The following is a 20,452-nucleotide window of genomic DNA, read 5'->3' on the forward strand; positions in this document are numbered from 1 at the left end:
TTCGTTTTTATATTTTTTCTGAATGTTTGTAATCAAATTTCAATTTCTTCTAGTACACTAAAGTTCTTCCGTGATTACTTATTGAACCGTTGGAATCGGTATTCAAAAAAGGGTAAATAATTCTTATCATACCACATGGGAATAAAATGAACAACTGGTTCGCAACGATATATATCCGCGAGCAGAGTTTACTCGCGGAACTCGCGGATATTTATCGCACGCGTATAATACTTGGTTTACAGTAATTGTATCAGAAAAGCTAGATTAGTTTAATTTGTAAATATAATGTAAAATCATGCAGATGTAAAATCATATCACTTATTGATGAAATGCCATTTTAAAAATCCACTTTAAAAATTAAAGATAAAAAAATATAAAGATATGTACATTTAAATGAACTATTAAATACATATTAGGACTATGCCTCGTATTAAAGGATGATAATGTTCATTTCATCGCAAAAAGAATGGACCTTAATTTGTGCGAAAAAACATGTGATCTTAGAAAGTGCGTTGAGCTGTATATGGGACGCGTTTCATTGACAGATATCCAAGCACGAAGTTAACTTTTTTTCAATGCATAAAAAAGCAGAAATTTGATATTCATTAATGAAATATATTATAACTTCAATCCAGAATATTCAATGTAGAATGAGGGAACAAAACTAAATCAAGGATTATGTCTTTCCTTGCTCAGTAATGTGTGTGAAGTAAACAAACGAACACATCTGATAAAAAGTAAATATTTTAAATACCAGAAATAATAAAACTCGAGTATTATAGTTCTGTTAATGTTAACAAACATAAAACGTCTGACGTAATGTAAAAAGTATTACGTTGTCATTGAATTCGAATAGTATTCATGTACTGTATATGATAAAGCAAAAACAATTGTATTGCAGCAAAGCCATTCTGTTCAGGTCCCTTTATGAGTTAAAAATTCAATTATCGTTTTTTTTCTTAACTTGATAAACTGCAATTTGAATTGTTCTTTCAGGAAAATCTAGTTTTTTTAATTTTCCAGAAAACTTGCACAAATTGAGCGAGGTAATGAACATTTTTTTACTTCAAGGACAGAATGAAGGTACATGTACATATATAATCGTAGACAACATTCAAGATACAGAACCAAGTGAAACAGTGCTGATGATTCAGAAAAAAAAGTATGCATCGCACAAACATTCATTTTGCACATTAAGCGAAAAAATGCAGTGTTTTTATTTCAGGGATTCATGTCCTTTTAATTTCAAATGGAGGAAGAACACACACCCTGTGAATATGAATGTCTTTATCAAAGGTAAATATTATTTAGAAAGGGTATTTCACATTGCGTGCAATTATACCAAATACCAATTATATAAAATATCAGCTAAACGAAGGCAACCAAATTATATATTTTTATTCCAGTCTATAATGAACATTATTACCCACAAATCTCATATAAATATTCTATTAATATATTTTCTCCTGACTTCACATTTGAAATCTGTCACTATGTGTTTTGATTCTTATCATGCTTTTGATATTTTCATTTCGTGGTTACCATAAAGAGGCAAAATTTGAGAGAAAAAGAAATCTGGTACATGTAACTAAGTGATAAAAAATATTTATCTTTTCATAAGTAATACTAACTCAATAAAAGATGTACATATAAGGTAAGCTGATACATGCATAGATTACATAAATTATATATTTTGTCTAACAATATGAATTGGATCATGTATTGAAGGTCTCATTATGAGGAGAATGGTGCATCAAACAAAACTGGAAAGTCCGTATTAGATCAACAAAACGCACAACATGAAGTGGACAACCCAAATGTGACTGCCGATACCACAAACCCTCAAAAGAATGATAAACTGTGCTTTTATTCCATTGATGATCCAAGGTTTGTTTTGATATAAACATTAAATATGAATGTTGAGGCAAACATAGGAACTAATACAGTAAAGTGAAACATATGCTCCTGTAATTACAACCTGTTTTTGTTTATATGTGTGTGGGGTGGGGACTGGGTCGGGTTTTATTTAATTTCTTATGAATCCGTAGTTACTAGAAAAAGATGTCATTTAGTGAATTTCTTTCATAATGTTCTTTTTTTGCATCTTTTGTTTAATTTCACTTCATCGGGTACAAGTACATATTTATAGAAATTGGATTAATAAATTCTGTGTATCACTTTTCTACTATTATTAGCTGAATTTCATTACATCTGGATATTCGTTCTTTTGTCGTGTTCATAACTTGTTGAGACACCTGGCAATGGAATGTCTGCAATTGGCTACATGTACTTATTATTCATTAAAATTATGTGAAATGCTTTAATTACCATATCCTAACCACAAACCTTTTTTTACAACTACAGTTTGCTTTCAGCAAATTTTGATACGCAAGAAGACTTATGTTTAGAGTTAGAATATATCATTTTGTAAATCTCCTTATTCAATGTCATAAATGGTTACTGTTTTACTTTATGAATGACGTTCTTTTATATTCAGGTATTGCTTGCTCCACAGATATGTCGTGATACCTGAATATTCATATCAATATATAACCTTTTCTCTCTCCGTATTTAAGGTTACAAGCACAAGTAGCACTGCAAAAAGAATCTATTTTTTCTGAGGAAAGTACAAAGCAAGAAGTTATATCAAATAAAGTAAGAGTCTGAGAATAATGTCAATGTTTGCCATTATTAATTATACCTTTTTTATTTCATTAAGATTGTCAAAGGTACATAAAATATTCAATATGAATGCACTAAATGTCTAGTAGATAATAAAATAATAATAATAATAATAATAATAATATTTTTAGATCTAGTTTTTTTCTTGATATATATGAACTGTGAAACTTTCTTTACGGAAATATATTACTGAATTTAATTATATTCAATTTTATTCATCCTTACATTTTGCATAGATTCTAGAAAAATTAAATGATGAAGAAGATGAAAAAGAGGGAGCAACGAGGTACTGAATATTTGGGGAATTCTTGCTTGATTTCAGCTTATAATACCATAAAAAAATTACGAAATTACTTCTCTATATTCGTAATACGTATAAATCTAACGAATCCCATATATGTATGTAAGATCCATATATGGAAATTGTTAAATTTATATAGCTGGGGAGCCAAGATAACTTTGCTTTATTATATAGCTAATAAAAAGTCTCTAATAAAATACAACCAAAAATTTAGAGAACTTTAGCGTTTAATTTCTTGACGTTTTATTGAACGCTTACTTTCTATTATATATATGCGAATGCCCGAAACATTCAATCGCCCCGTCGTAAACTAAAAAGGTCGTCTGGTCAAATTCTCAGAGCTAGATTAAAGAAAAGATGTGGCATCTAGGTAAGATGTGTTTATTTTTCACACTAAAATAAATTAATTCATTAGAATAAAGTACGTATTAGACCCATTTAAACCTAAATAAGCAATTCATATCACTCGGTAGGGTCATCGGAATGATAGGAAATTGAACGCTAACAGGACAGTCGTTAATTTGAATACTGATACTAAATAATCATTAAATTGAGGTTTTTTTTTAGTTCGAATAATTATCATAAATTATGTAGAAATGTTTTAGCTATATAATAAGGGGTTATAGGACTTATATAGGTGAATATTTGCACTCGTTGGCTTTTCAAGTGCACTCGCAAGCTTGTGTATTTGAAAAGCCAACTCGTGCCGATATTCACCAAAATAAGTTCAATAACTCTATAATATCCATGAGTTTGCAGTATCCGTAATCGTATTAAACGAGTTTTAAGCTGAATGTTAAATTGATTATATTGAATGCCTTTTTTATGGATACACACCCGTCGAAATATACAAGAATAAACTCGTGCTTAATTGACGTCACAATGAGCTAGAGACGTTGATTAAAATACACGACCGAAATGGGGTAGCGAGAAATTCAAACAATGAGTACAACTTCGTTGTTTCAAAAATGCAAAATGTGAGCATAGGAATGTTTTGATTAAAGTTTGAATTATTTGTGTGAAAGTCAGTACATTGCAAATACTTTAAGGGGTTGGATGACAGCAGATACTTTAAGTCACGAAGAAAAATTAATTATCCTGTTTGACGAGCTGCAGTTGATTCTTGAAAGTGACGAGTATGACGACAGCTTAAGAAAAAGTCTACAAGAATCCAATCCAGGGTATCTGGAAAAAATCGAAAAAAGAAAGAAAGATCTGTTTAAAGAAGACCATGGAATTCTTGTCGCAGGTAAATATGACACGAAAATTTGAAATGGAAGCTAAATTAATATATTTTTATGACATGACATAAATAAAATTTTATTTTGATTTTAATTTTTAGTCATTAAAGAATGCTGAGACAATATCCCTCATCACCATATTAACGATTAAAGATCAACATGTCATATGTGAAAAAAAAAACAACAACATTTTTATTCAGTCTTTTAAATCTGACTTTCCATTGTAACGAGTGCATGAGATTACCTTTAAAGAATATATTTCCTTTCCAATTTATACATGCATGTCACTCTGTTAACGCTTCATACAATTTGACAAAATGCAGTTTTTGTGATAAAGGTATTAGAATTGTTACTACGAGACATTTTCTCTACAGGTGAAACAAGTTCAGGGAAATCGACGTTAATAAACAAAATACTACAAAAAAGAATTTTTAAAGCCAAGTTGAAGGAGTCAACGTCTACAATTTGTAAAATAAGAAATTCCGATGAAGTTAGGATTATCACTAAGGACATAAATGGTGAACTCAGAACAGTAGCATTTCAAGAAAAGTGCGATCTTGAAACAGACGATGGACTGAAGTCACTGAGAGATACATTAGAAAATTTAACAGACGTGACCTCAGCGAGGGACAGCAACAATTTCCAATCAGTAGACGTTGGATTCCCAATACCCTTTCTCAAGGTTATATCAGAAGAATAAAAATCAAATTTATATATTGTATAAATTATACATGTTGTTTTTCGGATATAACATTTGTTAATATAAATAAAAATGCTAATTAAATTCGATCTGACAGGGCAACACGATTATCGTTGATACCCCAGGAATAGGTGGTTCTGGGGACTATAGCGAAAAACTGATGGAGTACCTTCCAAATGCAGTTTCCTTTATTTTCGTTGTCGATGTAGCAAGTGCCGGTGGAATGCAAAATGACAGGGTACGTTAAATCACAAAAATTAATGTTAACTGTAAACACTTTGAACATATTAAACTCCTCCCTAACTTTTTCAGCGCTACAACTTGATCACATGATCAATTATATAACAGCATATATAAAATTAAGTTATTATTCATAAACTATAAAAAGCATCTCAATGTTGGGTCTAAAAATTGAAAATGATAAAAGTGCTGATTTCACAAAATTAGTGCCTTGTATAACTTGATACACTGTACTTCTAAATAGAAATTTAACTTTTTTGTTTTGTCAGGAACGTCTTCCTTCTGCCCTTTCATTTAGCTTTGAGTGAGTTCATTTTCTAAGAAACTGTTCAAGATATTTTTATCGACTTTGTTATGCTGGTAAATATAGATGTAATCTATTCAACTGCATCAACATTTTTTTTTTACCTTTTCCTTTCCTTTGACCTGTACCTTGACCTCTCTTTTCTTAGATCAGATACAATGTACCGGAAGTTTTAAAGTAACCATCCTTGATATTTTTGTTGAACTTCATATGATGATACATACTGATGTAAACTATTCAACAGCATCAACATTTTACATTTTCTTTGATCTTGAGCTCAGTGTTTAGATCACCTGAGCTAAAAACTCAGGTGAGTTTGCGAGGCTGACCAACTATTGTACATAGGGATCAATACTTGTTTATTTTATTTTAAATATTTTATCAATGGCATTTTCATCCTGCGTCATATTGTGACTTTTACAACTCAAACTATGATAATATCTCACTAAAATACTGTTCATTAGAACTAAAATTGTTCAACCCTAGTAAAGTGCTTTGAGGATAATCAAAGAGAAGCTTTTGATGAATTAACATCTTAATTGTTTTTTTTATCTCTCAAACAACCATATTAAACCAATCTCTGATAAACAACCTGTAACACTTGTATTTTAGGTGTCAACTGAGTCCTTTTTGTTTACATTATCTAACTGTTTATAAGAGCTTGAATCAAACTGGAGCTTCTCAATGAGAAAAGCAAGGCTTAAAATATGTGTTGACTCAGTACCCTGGCATTGCAAGGCTGACAAAATGCAAGATAATTCTAATACATTTCAAGCTATATGTCTCTGAATGAAAACAGGAAAACATTTGTTTTGAAATCGATGGTAAAATTATTAATCCAGAAAACAAAGTACAGTTACCTGGCGTTACTTAGAATGTTGAGCTTACGTTTAGCTCTTATATTTTAAATATTCTTAAAAACCTTCACAACAACTAAAATATACTTAAAAGAATAAAGGGAACACATGACTTCAATACAAAATGTATCTTACATTTATCATGTCGAACTTCAACTAATGTAAATCAGTTTGCATTTTGTTGGTGAACGAAGAAAAAGAAGAACAAAAAAATGAAATACAGGAAAGAGCTCATAGTTTGGTCTTTTAAAACTATGAAAATTCCTATGATTATCTTTTTGATAAATCAAGATTGCTATACCTCGAACTCCAGCGTAATAGAGCAATGGCGATTTATTGTTTCAAGATTTTAAATAACTAAGTCCGTTTTACCTGCATGGTTTTACTCATATCGAAGATTTTAACGCCATATTTTTTAGATATTCAAACAAGAGGCTCACGGACCGTATATGTCACCTGAAAATAACTTTCCAAAAACTAAATTTGTTTCGTTTTTTAAGCCGGGTGCCGTTAAATTCAAATTTTTGAAAGAGGCACGGATTGCTCATTTAACTATGCTTTTGGCATGCTTGCCTGGATTATTTTTTACCCAGAGACAGAACAGATGAACAAAGAAAATATACATTTACACTATAATCAGTAATGCCCCACCCCCAGGGACCCAATACAATTCACAATTTTGGAAAAGGAACCTTTGCTCAATACCAACAAAAACAAAAAGATTTCAAAGCATTAACTCATTTTTAGTACTATATTAGCATCAGAATCCTCTACTCTGTCCGAGGGCTTTGAAATTCACAATTCTTTTTTTTTTTTCCACATTTCAACTTTCAAATAGCAGTATACATATATGATTATTGTGGATTTTTATTAAACATTCACTCACTGATTCTCCCACCTCACTCATATCTTTCAGTATCACCTATTTATGAATTGTACAAAAAGATAATTCAATGTACATAAACATATATATATAATGCATGTTTATATATTATTCTGTGTTTACTATCACTATAAGTATATTTGTAAAAAAGAAAGAAAAAAGACAAAGGTAAAAATTATATACAATGTCCTTTTATGAATGTTAAATCTGATCATTTTTCAAATAAATTGTCTAATAATTGCCATCTCTTTTTGAACTGGGTGTCTTCCATATTTAATGCACACAAGTATTTTTCAAAACTATAGTATCTATATATAACAATTTTTACTTCGTTGAATATCAAAGGTTTACAATTTCTAGATTTTTGGTATACATACTGTTTTACAAGCAATATAATGACATTTAAAGATGTGTTTTCTTTGCCAGAAATACATTATATAACAGAAAGTGGGTCTAAGTTAATATTTTTTCCAGTTTTTTGTAAAATCCATTCTTCTAAACAATCCCATATTCCCTTAACAGGAAGACAGTAATAAAAAATATGCTTCAAAGTTTCCTGCTCAAGATTACAGACAGAGCACAGTGGATTATCTTTAATTTTTGATAAAAACAACAATTTACAAGTTCCCAGAATTCTATGTATGATCTTATAATTGAACCATTTGAGATTTGAATCTTTACTTATGTATTTAAAATTTGTAAAAAGATCTCTCCAGTTACAGTCATTCTGCAAACCTAAATCTCTTGTCCATTTTATAACACATACAGGTTGGCTATAACGCTTAGATAAAAAGAAATTGTATAATGATTTACAGCCGGAATCATCACGACAAAGGACCTGAATATGTGTAGGAATGTATATTCCAATAGCTGATGTTCTACACTGTTTAACTTCAGGCCATTTTTTCAGAATGGAAAGTCTAAACCCTTCATAATTAGTAAATGGGATTAACACATCATAATTAGTGAATACACAATTAAAGGATAACAGATTACCTTCGGCATCCAATAGATCAGACACAATATGAAAACCTTTTGCATATAACTGTTTGTAAAAAACAGATTTACTTTGTACTCTGATACTACTGTTAAACCATAAAGGTTCTTTCAAGACCTGGAGAATATTTTCAGGTTCAAATAAATTAATAAATTCTTTATAGTCAGAAAGGACTTCTTTCCAAAACATGTTATTTGTTGTTTTACTAAAATATAAGGCATATTCTGATCCAAACTGTAAAAGTTTTGTAATATTACAGCCTGTAGACTGCATAAATATTCTAGACCAGGTAGAGTCTGTATATATTAATCTCCTAATCCAAGTGAGCTTAAGTGCCTTAATAAATGTTGGCAAATGTGGCATTCTAAAGCCACCATCATCATAATCTAAAATCATTATGTTTCGAGCTATTTTATCATTTTTTTGTTCCATACAAACTTAAAAAAAGATTTCTCAAGGTTTTTCATAGTTTCATCACATGGTTTTGGCAAAGTTAACAATAAATGTGTAATTTTTGAAAGAAAAAGAGATTTTAGGACTGTAATTTTACCCAGAGGTGTTATATGCCTTTTTTTCCCAGTGGCTCATTTCTTTGTTTATATCATTAATTCTGCTAATAAAATTTATCTCTTCTATATTGTCAAGACTGGCATTAAATGTTATTCCCAATATTGTAAAGTTCTCAGATGTTCACTCTAAATTATATTCACTGCACAAATTGTCATTACAATTAATTTTTGAACCAATCCATATGGCTTTTGTCTTAGATAGATTAGGCTTTAAACCCGAAAATTTAGCAAACTGGAAAAGAAGATCTAGTGCACTCTTCAAACTTTTTTCAGACCCATCCAAAAATATAACAGTATCGTGTGCATATTGTGATAAGCAGACTGTTTCTTTGCCAATTTTTATACCCTTTATATTTTTATTTTGCCTTATAAGGTGACCCATTATCTCAATACAAAGATTGAAAATATATGGTGAGACAGGGTCTCTTTGACGACACCCTCTAACCTATGCAAAAGAATCTGGAAAAAATACCATTCTGTAAAACACATAATGTGGCATTTTTATATAAAACTGAAATCCATCTAATAAAATCACGACCAAAGTAAAAATATTCAAAAGTCTTGTACATAAATCTCCAGGAAATAGTGTCAGAAGCTTTCTCAAAATCTATAAGAAACATCATCCCTGGGATTTGTTTTTCTTTTGTAATATGTAGAACATCATAAATAAGTCGAGTATTTTCGTCTATGAATCTCCCTTTCAAAAACCCCTTTTGGTTCTCATGTATTAAATAATCTAAAACACTTTTAAGTCTATTTCCAATGCATGCTGATATAATTTTGTATGTCACATTGAGGAGAGAGATAGGTCTCCAGTTTTTTAAATATTCCCTTGGCTTTTCACCTTTTGGAAGTATAGATAAAATTCCTTGTTTCTGTGTATTAGATAATTCTCCTTTTAAAAAACCAAAGTTTATAGATCGAATTATAAAATCACCAATATCCTTCCAAAATAATTTAATGAACTCTACGTTGAAGCCATCACTGCCTGGACTTTTATCATTTTTCATATTTTTCAATGCAAGTGATGCTTCTTCCTTGGTTATCAGACACTCTAATTTGGAAGCTGACTCCTCATTTAAGATGTGAATGTTGTCCTTAATTAGTAAATTGTTTAGATTTATGTCTAGTTAAGTGTTATCACAGGATGTGTATAGATTATGATAAAAGTTTTCAATTTCTTTAAGAATTTCTTGTTGCAAGATTCTGGCATTTAACCAAAAACAACGTCTAAAATTTATCCATTTTCACTATATACTTAATAGAGCCCTATCCAACACCGGAACCCCTGACCCAGGGGGTATGAAATTTACAAGATTGAAAGAGGCATTGAAAAAGGCATCCTTTCTCATCAAATCTATGTAAAAGTTCAATTCTATCGTCAACTCTTATATTTCGCAGTTGATTTGATACGCAAGAGCAAAATTCTCAATACGAACAATTTCTATAACAAGGTAAAATATTGACAAACAAAATTTAAAACAAGAATATCAGCAGTCTCATTTAAAGACACCATTTCGCAAGTTCTATTGTCGATACACTGATCTTTTAAACAAATACAATTTATCAATGAGTTACATGTTGTATTTTTCATACGTATTCTTAGTCCATTATTTATACACTGAATCGACGACTTATGTTCCGTTATTTTCTGATCATAACAAAGAGCACACAGCGGGCGTGACTGGTCGGCAGAGGATGTTCACTCCTCGACGGGAGCTGATCCTACATCAAATGTTTTGGAGTTCCGTGTGTGGTTGTTTCTGTTTTGTATTGTTTTACGGACATTTGATCTTGAATACTGTTTGGTATCCCCATATGTTTCATAGTTTAATACCATGGAGGGAGGAAAATATTTTGGAGAACTAATGCATATGCATTTTCACTATATAATCAATTGAGCTCCTCCCTCACACCAAAGCCACTAACCCTGGGGCCATGTAATTCATAATTTTGAAAGAGGCAACTTCCTCATTATGACTATGAAGTACATAGTTCATCAGCTTGATACCCAGGATCAGAGGAGAAGATTTTTCAATGAATTAATGCATTTCACCATGTCACCATTTGAGCCCCGCTTTTAAACCAGAACCCCTAACCCAGGGACCAGGAAATTTTGGCAGCCAGGAGTAGAGGAGATTTTCAAAGAATTAATGCAATTTCTCTATATAATTATTAGATTCCCACCCTGACACCAGAATCGCTGACCCTAAGGCCATGAATTTCACAATTGTGGTAGAAGACTCAATGATTATTGAAATGGTCTGAAGGAATTATAGCGAGTCGATTTATGAAAAAAAAAATCATTCAAGTTGCTTCTGTCGAGTTAAAATATAACAACTGAGTATTTGTATCTCTTGCAGTCATTTTTTACGGCCATTATGATCTAGTTCAGAATATATTTTGGATTTTTTTTGTCAGTTAAACTTGGTTCAACAAGAATTCACCTCCATCTTCCCCTTTCCGCTTTCATATCTAAGCATTCATATTGTGATGAACGTTTTCAGTTCAGATTTCAAACAACAAATAATCGACGACACCAGCTAAATAAAAACCATCTTTTTCACTGTCTTTAAAAGCTTTTAGCTTGTTTTATCTCTACAATATCCCCTGAAGTCAGGTGTATGTGATAAATTTGAGCGGGTATATTCGTGTACCTCAATTTTCTTTAGAGAGAAGGAAGACTGGAATTTCTTGACATACATTTTATTAACTTTTGTATATGAGGTTGAATTGCATGTTTGAATTTTACTTGTTATTTTAATTTCTTTTTCTTGCTTCACGTGCCAAGATGACTAAAAAAAGTAAATGACTGATTGTTTTCTTAAATTTATTAAATTATTGATTTGAATTAAATCATTCAAACCAATGCATATGTTGCATATACATGTACTCCTAGTTTTATTAACAGCTTCCACATATTCTGAGGTCAATAGTTCAACTTCAAATTGAAGATGAGATACCTTGCTTTGATCCAAGAGATGTAATATTCGTAACAAATAAGTGGGATGCTATTTGTAAAGAGGAAGACAGTAGCGACAATGATGAACAAAATATCTGGGAAGAACTGAAGAAAGATATAAAAAAAAACTGGCCGTCTGTAAAGGAAGAAAATATTTTCAGAATGAGTCTAAGAGACGTATGTATTGCTTTATGTTTAGACGGCCACTTAAATGGAAAATTCTATATCAAAAAATAGACAAAACTATTTTTGACATAAATTATGTCACTTATACATGTACTTCATATTTAACATTCTGCTTTCAGACATTTAACAAACTGTAACATGTACAAGGGGGTATCAAAATGTTCGTGGCCCAGCGCCATAAAACTAAACCCGCTTTAGGTACATCAATGAATTTTGAAATATCTAGTAGGTATCATCTTTTCTATCTATAGAATAAAACCCAAATCATAATCTTCTTTTATTAAATTAGTATTGTTTTTGTAGGCAATGGTATGTCCAGGCGGCGCAACCTCGAAAACGACGTTTTTTTCGACCTAAGTATTACTGAGAAAAACTATTTTGATATAAATATTTGACATCCAAAAATCCCGTTATTTCACGGGTACCTGTAAAGTGCGAAACGAAATAGAAACGAAACGAAACGAAACGAACTGAAACGAAACGAAATCTGCCGAAACGAAACGAAATCTACCGAAACGAAATGAAACCTACCGAAACGAAACGAAATCAAGACGAAACGAAACGAAATCAAAACGAAACCTGCCAAAACGAAACGAAACATATTTAAACTTTCAGAATGTTTTTCAAATCAAGCTATTTTTTTAAATCAATATTTTATTATGTTAGATTACATAATTGGATTGGACATCAGGCATGGCCTATATAAGTCCTCTCCAAATCAAGCTATATAAATTTACATATAGTTATATATAATGTGTAACTGCATATGGTCTATTTTTACTTAATATGAAAATTATATAGTTCAAGCACCACAGGTTTCGCTTCAAGCTCATACATAGGCGTCAGAAGGAAATTGAAAGTGGGGGGGGGGGGGGTTAACCAACAAAAAAAGTAAGCCCAAATTTTCAATGCCTAAATAATATATATCGTTGCAAAAAAAAAGGGGGGGGGGAGGGCCAACCAAACTCCCCCCCCCCCCACCCCCGCTTTCGATGCGTATGTCATATTTTGTTAAAATCTTACTGAATAATCTACGTACTTAAAAATGACATCGTTCGCTTCGAGAGACTTTTTTCTTGTCATTTTAATCATTTTAGACGTCTCTGGTCGAGCCTCTTTAATTGCAAACCACTCATTTCTTCCTCGAAAAATAGGACCGTACGTACGTAGAAAGGATACACAAGATTCCGGTTGGAGTTACGTGTATAATCTGATTGAACAATAAAACCAAACACCTCGGAATGGAATACTAAATACTCTAAGTCTCTGGTTTATCCTATGTTTTAAGACATTCGCAATACAACAGTACAGTGACTTCATTTCGACCCGTACATAAACGAGCCTTTACATGTAACACATCAATTTTGATAGATATGTCGTATCTAGATAAAAAAAGGACTGAAAATAAGAGTAAGATATAAAAATTAGAAAATACTGCACATATTGAAATTATACATGCATAGTACGCAAATGCATATTTGCAGCTGGCAAACATGTAAATACATCATTAGACTGAGAAGGGAGCATAATTTATCGGTAATTAAATGTTATATTAGCAATTGCTTGAACTATATAAATTCTATTTGAAGTAGAACAAAGTCCACATGCAGTTACATATACTGTATACAGGGATATTTTCGCCCCCGTTTTATTTTCGCCCCTTTTGCCCTTGTCACAAGTGGGCGAATTTAAAACGGGGCGAATTCAAACCACACAATATAATTTCTTAATCAGAACTGTGACTGGGCGAATTTAAAGCGGGGTAAAATTGTTAGCAAGTGTAAAAGGGCGAAAATAATCCTTTTTACAGTACATACATGTACCTTGATTTGGTAAAAAAAAAAAAAAACATTTTGATAGTCTTGTTTCGTTTCGGCAGGTTTCGTTTTGATTTCGTTTCGTTTCGTCTTAATTTCGTTTCGTTTCGGTAGGTTTCGTTTCGTTTCGGTAGATTTCGTTTCGTTTCGGCAGATTTCGTTTCGTTTCGTTTCGTTTCAGTTCGTTTCGTTTCTATTTCGTTTCGCACTTTACAGGTACCCTTATTTCACGTATAAAATAATATATGCATTGAAAGCTGCTTTTCATGACATTGTAAAGTCAGAAAAACAAGACGAGGTGAAATCCTTACTCAGCTCTAGTAAATCTCATCAAAATAAATGTACGTGGTAAAAGAAGCGGACATTGAAAAATAATGACGTTGTCGGACGTCATGAAACTAAGCGGCGACGGCGCCGGATGATCATATGATGTTGTATTTATTTTATAATAATTTGGGGAATAATGAACAGATCAAGCTAAAAATTTCAACATTTCTTTATTTATTGTTGTTTAATGTCCCTTATAATATTTGTAAGCTCACAGAACATGGTACTAATTTTATAGCCTCAGTCCACGAACTTTTTGATAACCCCTTGTAACAACGATTACATACTGAAAAACTACATATTTTCGTGTGGTCATATTTTCGAGGTAGGAGGAAGATTTTTTTGATTTGTAGGAATTTGAATTCGTAGTTAGAAAATGTGTAGCAGTAATGCATATGAAATTTCACATTTAATTTGGTAATGAATTTATGGATCTCTCCATATATACCTCGCAAACAACGAAAATTAAATCCCTACGAAAATTAGTGATTTCATTATAGCAGCCTTTTAAAAAATGTTTTATATGTACCCTCGTGTGCCAATATTTCGACGGTCTTTCAATGTATTGCAATATTTAATTTTACGTAAACGATAATCCACTAAAATAAATTGAGCCGTAAAATCGTCATTCAAATTGTATTCCTTCCTGTGTAAAGATTTTTCCAATTAGTCTTATCTACTTCTATTGGTGATGAGTTAAAAAGTGACATGTAAACAATGGGCGCTGCCATTACCGGGTCCTAATGTCGACGGTTACGTCATCGATTAATATGCAAGCAAGCAGAAAGGCCAAGTTAAACAAATTTTTAGTGGAAATGAAATTAGATTTATTTTTCGATAAATAAGGTAAATTAATAGCAACAATTGTCAATACAATGCTTGATTTCATAATCAGTTTTACTCCTCAATGCAGTGAGGGCAGAGAAATTTGTCATGTAAGCGGACAACCCGTGTACTGCAAAAGTACTGCAGGTGTGCCCAGTGTTTGCATGGCATCCCATTCCTCATGCCATCACATTGAGCCCATTTGGTGAATATTAAAATATCACTTTTTCGGATCTCTTCTGGTGTAAACTTTTTACACACACAACAAAGGTCCTTTTCCAGTACAACCTCCTCCTCATCATCAGTGTCACTGTCTTCCACAACTGGCAATCTAGTTTTCTTCTGCTTTCTTGAACCTGATCCACTTGCGGCTGCCCCTAGTTCTTCATCTGATGCCTTTCTCTTGCGTTTTCTCTTACCATTTTGTTCATCTTCATGTTGCTTCATCTGATCTATTATGATGTTGTCTGTTATACAGTGTCCAGAGATGATCTTACTCATGGTTTTCCTCTCTTTCTTTTCAGAGACCCCCTCTCTCTTTGCATCCCTACAGGTTCTTATTTTAGCTTCAAAGAATTCTCTGTCATCAATTTTTTGTTCCTTTTCTCCACTTTTTTCTCTGGTTGTCTCATCCTTTGAACTGTCAGATGTCTCGTTTTCCATGATAAATATCTCCGCAGGTTTAAGACTGTCTGGTGGAATTACAGCTCGAGAACATGGGTAAATGCCAGTTTTTCTAAATGCAGCTATCAAGTTTTCTGCAGACATGGCCTTGCTGTACACCTTGCAAACAAGATGACAAATGTTATATCTTGTTACTACGGAGTGTGATTCTCTAGTAAACTTATGACATTCCGATTGTACATTTTCTGCATAGGTCCATAACAGCCAACATCCAGTGGTTGTAGAATGTGACTAGTATGAGCAGGAAGTATAAACAATATGATATTCCTGTCTCTTGCCCACTGCACAAGTCCCACAGAAGTATGAGACTTGTGCCCGTCCATCAACAGGAGAACCTTTTGGCCATCCTTGATAGGGACATGCTTCAAAAAATGATCTTCCAGAAACTCACGGAATAGCTGTGAATTAGACCGTCCTGTATCTGAGACTCTGCCTACTGCGCCTGGTGTTGCGCCTTCCATTAACTCTGGCATCATTCTTTTCCCCGCAAATATGAAAAAAGGAGGAATTGCTGCACCACTCGCACTTCCACAACCAATCACTGTGGTGGTATTAGATTTACCTGCAGTGACAGCTTGTGGTGGAAACTTGAGTGTGGTTCTGGGTAAATCCTTTTTCATCCACATTGTAAATGAGATAGGGGTTCTTGTCAAAACCATTCTCTGTGATCACTTCTTCCAGTTTTTTGAAATATCTGTCAACAACAGGAAGTGACGCACACCTTGCCCTGACGATTTCCAGACTGTGAGGCTTAAGGACTTTAAGTTCAGGCCACCTGCTCACAAAGCCTCGGAACCACTTTAGAGAAAATGGGTGCTGCCTATCTCTAACACCGCATTGAACCGCATAATCTGACGCTATGTCTACCACCTCCTGGCGTGTGTATCCGTAACCATATTCTGCCATTAACTTCAAATGTTCAACAATATTATTTTCTTGGAGTGTTTCTAATAGAGGACTCCTCCCACTCTTAATTGTCTCGGGGTCAACATTTCCCAACACGCGATCTCTGAGCGTTGTGATGGGCACACTGTACTGTCTTGCCGCTCCCATAACAGATTTTTTTTTCATTTTTTTATAGCAAGATATGCATTAGTAAGGGATGTTGGGGAATACAATCTGTATTTAGATGATTTTTTTTATAGGATTAGCCTACAAATAGAGTTAAAACAAATACACTTAGCCATTGAGTTTTCATTCAAAATGCGATTAATTTTTTTTCCTTTAATAAAAAAATAGTTCTGATAAACTCAAAATAATATTGGTTTGGCCTTTTTTTCCATCAACATTGCTATGTAAATTTCATTACTGAATTGTCAGTCTGTGCAGACGACATTATGTCAAGTTATCTGATAGCAAGCTTATACCAGTAACCAGTTTTCATATTTATATCAAAAAGTGATTTAACGTGAGGCAAACATTTTTTTCGCCTTAAACTATGTGAAATAAATGCTTACCTGTTTGAAATGCATTTTTATAGATTTTGCAGGTAATATGATCGTAAGTCTCAAGCGGTACTATGTTTACACAGACCAGCCCGATCTCGCGAGAACGAACTAGATATAAACAAAATAACGAAACCGTCGAAATTCGGACCCTGTCGATTTTAGGACCTTCGACCATACGTATTAAAGTGTATCTTTTTTTCGGTGAACGTATGCTATTTATTATATCCCATTAAGTATGTGCATTTTGATTTTTTAAAGATTTACATGTATTTACTATTCATATACTAACCCCATCTTTTCAAGACAGCTTATGCATTGTAAATGGTTCTGTGACATAGAGAAAATGCTATGATGCTTCGATAGCTGATTTCTTTTCGAAATAATGTGATTATTCATTTCATTTCAATCTTAAATTGATATATGCATCTACTTACAAAGGTGTCACCAAATAAAACGAATGCTTCAACAAAGGAGTTTGAAAAATTCAACCTTTCCATAAAAACGATCATCAAGAAAAGTGAAAATATAAGACTTTTACAACATTTAAGGTAACAATTTGAAATTAGTCATTTCTTCAAAATACGAATACATTTTTTCATTATTGGATCTTTCAAAACTCTCTCTCTCTCTCACTCTTTCTCTTTTCATTTTTATCTTTTTCTCTTGTTTTTTTTGTCTTTCTTTATTCTGTCTTTCTTTCTTTTAAATATATTACATTTTTTATCTTCCAAAGGGTTCTTCACGAATTTTTTGAAAAATGTGTTAAAATGGATAGATTCTGGACTAGATCTACCATTTTTTTTTTGTTTCATATATATTTCTTTAAAGGAATCTGCATGAGTTGTTGAAAAATGTGTTAAAGGGGATAGATTCTGGACTAGTGTTAAGAAAGAAAAGTGAAGAGGAACAGATGGCTTTAACAGAGAAACACATGGAGAAAATAAAAGAGTTAAAAAGTAAATGCAAAGAGGTAAATTAAATTGAAAGGAATGAATAGTCCTTCTCTTCGTGATTCAAGACCATTTTTTAAATTTATTTAGATATTATAAGGTAGTCCGATTCTCGTGTACTGAAAAATGAGGCGTTAAAAAATTGAAAATGCTTAGAAAATGTCTCTGAATTATAAAGGTAATCCGATATAATTTAGTACCTACGGTAAATCTACAAACCTCCTCTTTAAATAAGTTATAAAGTAAAAAAAAGGAAAATAGTAAAGCTCCTAAAAATTGTCAAATGCAAATAAAAACAGATACTTTGCATTTTCCTACTGAAAATTGATCAGGAAATACATTTTAAGGTGAAAATTTATAGGTTTGTAGGCTTTTGAAAATAAAATTGCTTGTTTTCTTAATGCTTTAATGTTACGTTTAGCTTTTTCTACTTATACTTAAATGATTTTATAGTGCATAGTGTATAAAGCGTTTATAATCATTGCAAATCACAATAAATCAATTCTAATTTCAAATCATGCCAATAAACATTGGTATCTAAAGCAAGATAGAAGAAAACTCGAATTCTTTAAAAACATGTTTTATTACAATATTTTGATTTAAAACCGTTGACAAGAATATATTAAATTTTACGTTACTTTGGTTAATTATTCTTTCGTATATAATGCTTTAGTTCGTAATATCACTAAATGATTAAAAGGAAATTATAATTTTCTTTAGGAGGAAAGGGAGTTGCGAGATAATTTCCAAAAGATGATTCAAGACTCGGCCACAGAGGTCTTTGATTACATGTCTACACCTCTTGGAAAAGATCGAATATTAAATCCTCCGGGACAAAAACGCTTAATAGAATTGCCATATTTTCCAAACGACGTGTTTGGTGAACAGCTCAATCACAGATTACGAATGTATGTCCGAGGTGTATTGCAATCGGAAAAAAATCAAAAAAAGTTTATTGAATTTAAGGAGAGGGTCCTTGCTTTTTATACTGAAATGTTGTCTGAGATTTCAGAAATGGAAAGTGATTGGACTGAGTATTCTGAAGGAACACATGTAGTTAATGTTGAAGAAGGATCAATGGTACCAATTTTGGCTGGTGTAATTGCCACGTCACCGCTATGGATACCATTACTAGTGGCCTTAACTGGTGTTGCTATTGTTATATCGCCAATTTGTATACCAGTCATCTTATATCATTTAAGGGAAGAAAACAGACAAGAAGAAATAGATTTGAGGTTTGAAAGGTGTAGGTCATCGATAAAAAGCAGAATATGTAATCATCTTAAGGAAACTTATGGACAGTTATTTGAAACACTGATTCAAAAGACTGTAAATGAAATCCTACCACGAAAGATAAATGCTTTAGAAAAAATGATTCATGAGTTATCGGAAAACCGTCAGCGAATACTTGCCAATCAAAAAACGCTTGAACGACTGTCCGAGAAGTTGAAATCCATCGAGCAAAGAAAATTTGAATTGCAGACGAACGTTGAATCAGTTATGTAAACGGAATGTATATAATTTCGATATTGCACTCGATCAGTTCAGAAGCTTGCGTTTTAATGTAGTTTAACTGCGTAAAATATCGTAGGAATGGAAGATGACATTGTATGATTGTATGCATATATTGATTGGGTCGGATGGGAACAGGTGTTTTTATGGACCCAAGAATTAAACAGTTTGTCTGCGTTAACAGTTACGATAGATGGATCGACAAAATACATTTTACTCCAGAACAGTCAACGTTTCCTTTTTAAACATCTTTTGTTAATTTGGTAATATGTAGCGTTAGCTTTTTTAAAAAATATATTTCTTAATATTATGAACTTCAAAATAATTTTGGCAATTTTTTTGGCTGAAAGGACGTCACGCAGCTTGCCGCCTTTTGTTATATCGATGCAAAATCATTATATGTTGCTGATTCCTTGAAAATCAGTAAAAAGACTGATTCCCTGCAAAAAGGTGCGTCAGTTTTATGAACTGATACACACCTATTTAGATAACCTGGTATTTTCTTGAAACAATTTTAAAAGAGTCGACATGTTCCAAATTTAATGATAAATATTCATAATGCAGCTCAGTTTAAGTTATAAATTAGGAGACAGGGCCTAATTAATATGGCAAAATTTAATATATAAATATTAAATAAATATATTGTGACGCCAACATGCATGATAATTAAACTAATATGCATTGCACAAAATATAGATCACGTTTTTTCTCAATGCAAATATTTTATAAGTTAAGTTTGCAGATACATGCACAGTATACAGACAATTGATTGAAATAAAAAGCTTATTTATTCATTTTTACTTTATATTAATAAACAATAATTCCTTTGCATAACTAGCTCGACGACGTGTGATATTCCACAAAATAACAACTGGCAGAATTTATGCAAGGTTCGTTGTATTGTTGTAATAATATCTGTATAGAACATCCAGTAAAATATACAATGTCATAAATTTTTCATGTTGTT

At 32.2% G+C, this 20,452-nt stretch overlaps 1 protein-coding gene across 1 annotated transcript; it reads left to right on the top strand.

The window, feature by feature from the left end:
- Positions 1–2,957: 2,957 nt before the first annotated feature.
- Positions 2,958–20,181, top strand: LOC134237575 (uncharacterized protein in xynA 3'region-like). Its single transcript, XM_062719674.1, has 8 exons — positions 2,958–2,968; positions 4,033–4,232; positions 4,599–4,906; positions 5,022–5,162; positions 11,686–11,913; positions 17,462–17,571; positions 17,852–17,993; positions 18,694–20,181. The coding sequence occupies exons 2-8, from the start codon at positions 4,040–4,042 to the stop codon at positions 19,477–19,479; spliced, it is 1,908 nt and encodes a 635-aa protein (XP_062575658.1). The 5' UTR covers positions 2,958–2,968; positions 4,033–4,039; the 3' UTR covers positions 19,480–20,181.
- The last annotated feature ends 271 nt before the right edge of the window (positions 20,182–20,452 follow it).

The sequence above is a fragment of the Saccostrea cucullata genome, unplaced genomic scaffold (assembly GCF_032062105.1).
Source record: "Saccostrea cucullata isolate Sc308-1 unplaced genomic scaffold, CSIRO_AGI_Scuc_v1 ctg4841, whole genome shotgun sequence".
Taxonomy (NCBI): Eukaryota; Metazoa; Mollusca; class Bivalvia; order Ostreida; family Ostreidae; genus Saccostrea; species Saccostrea cuccullata.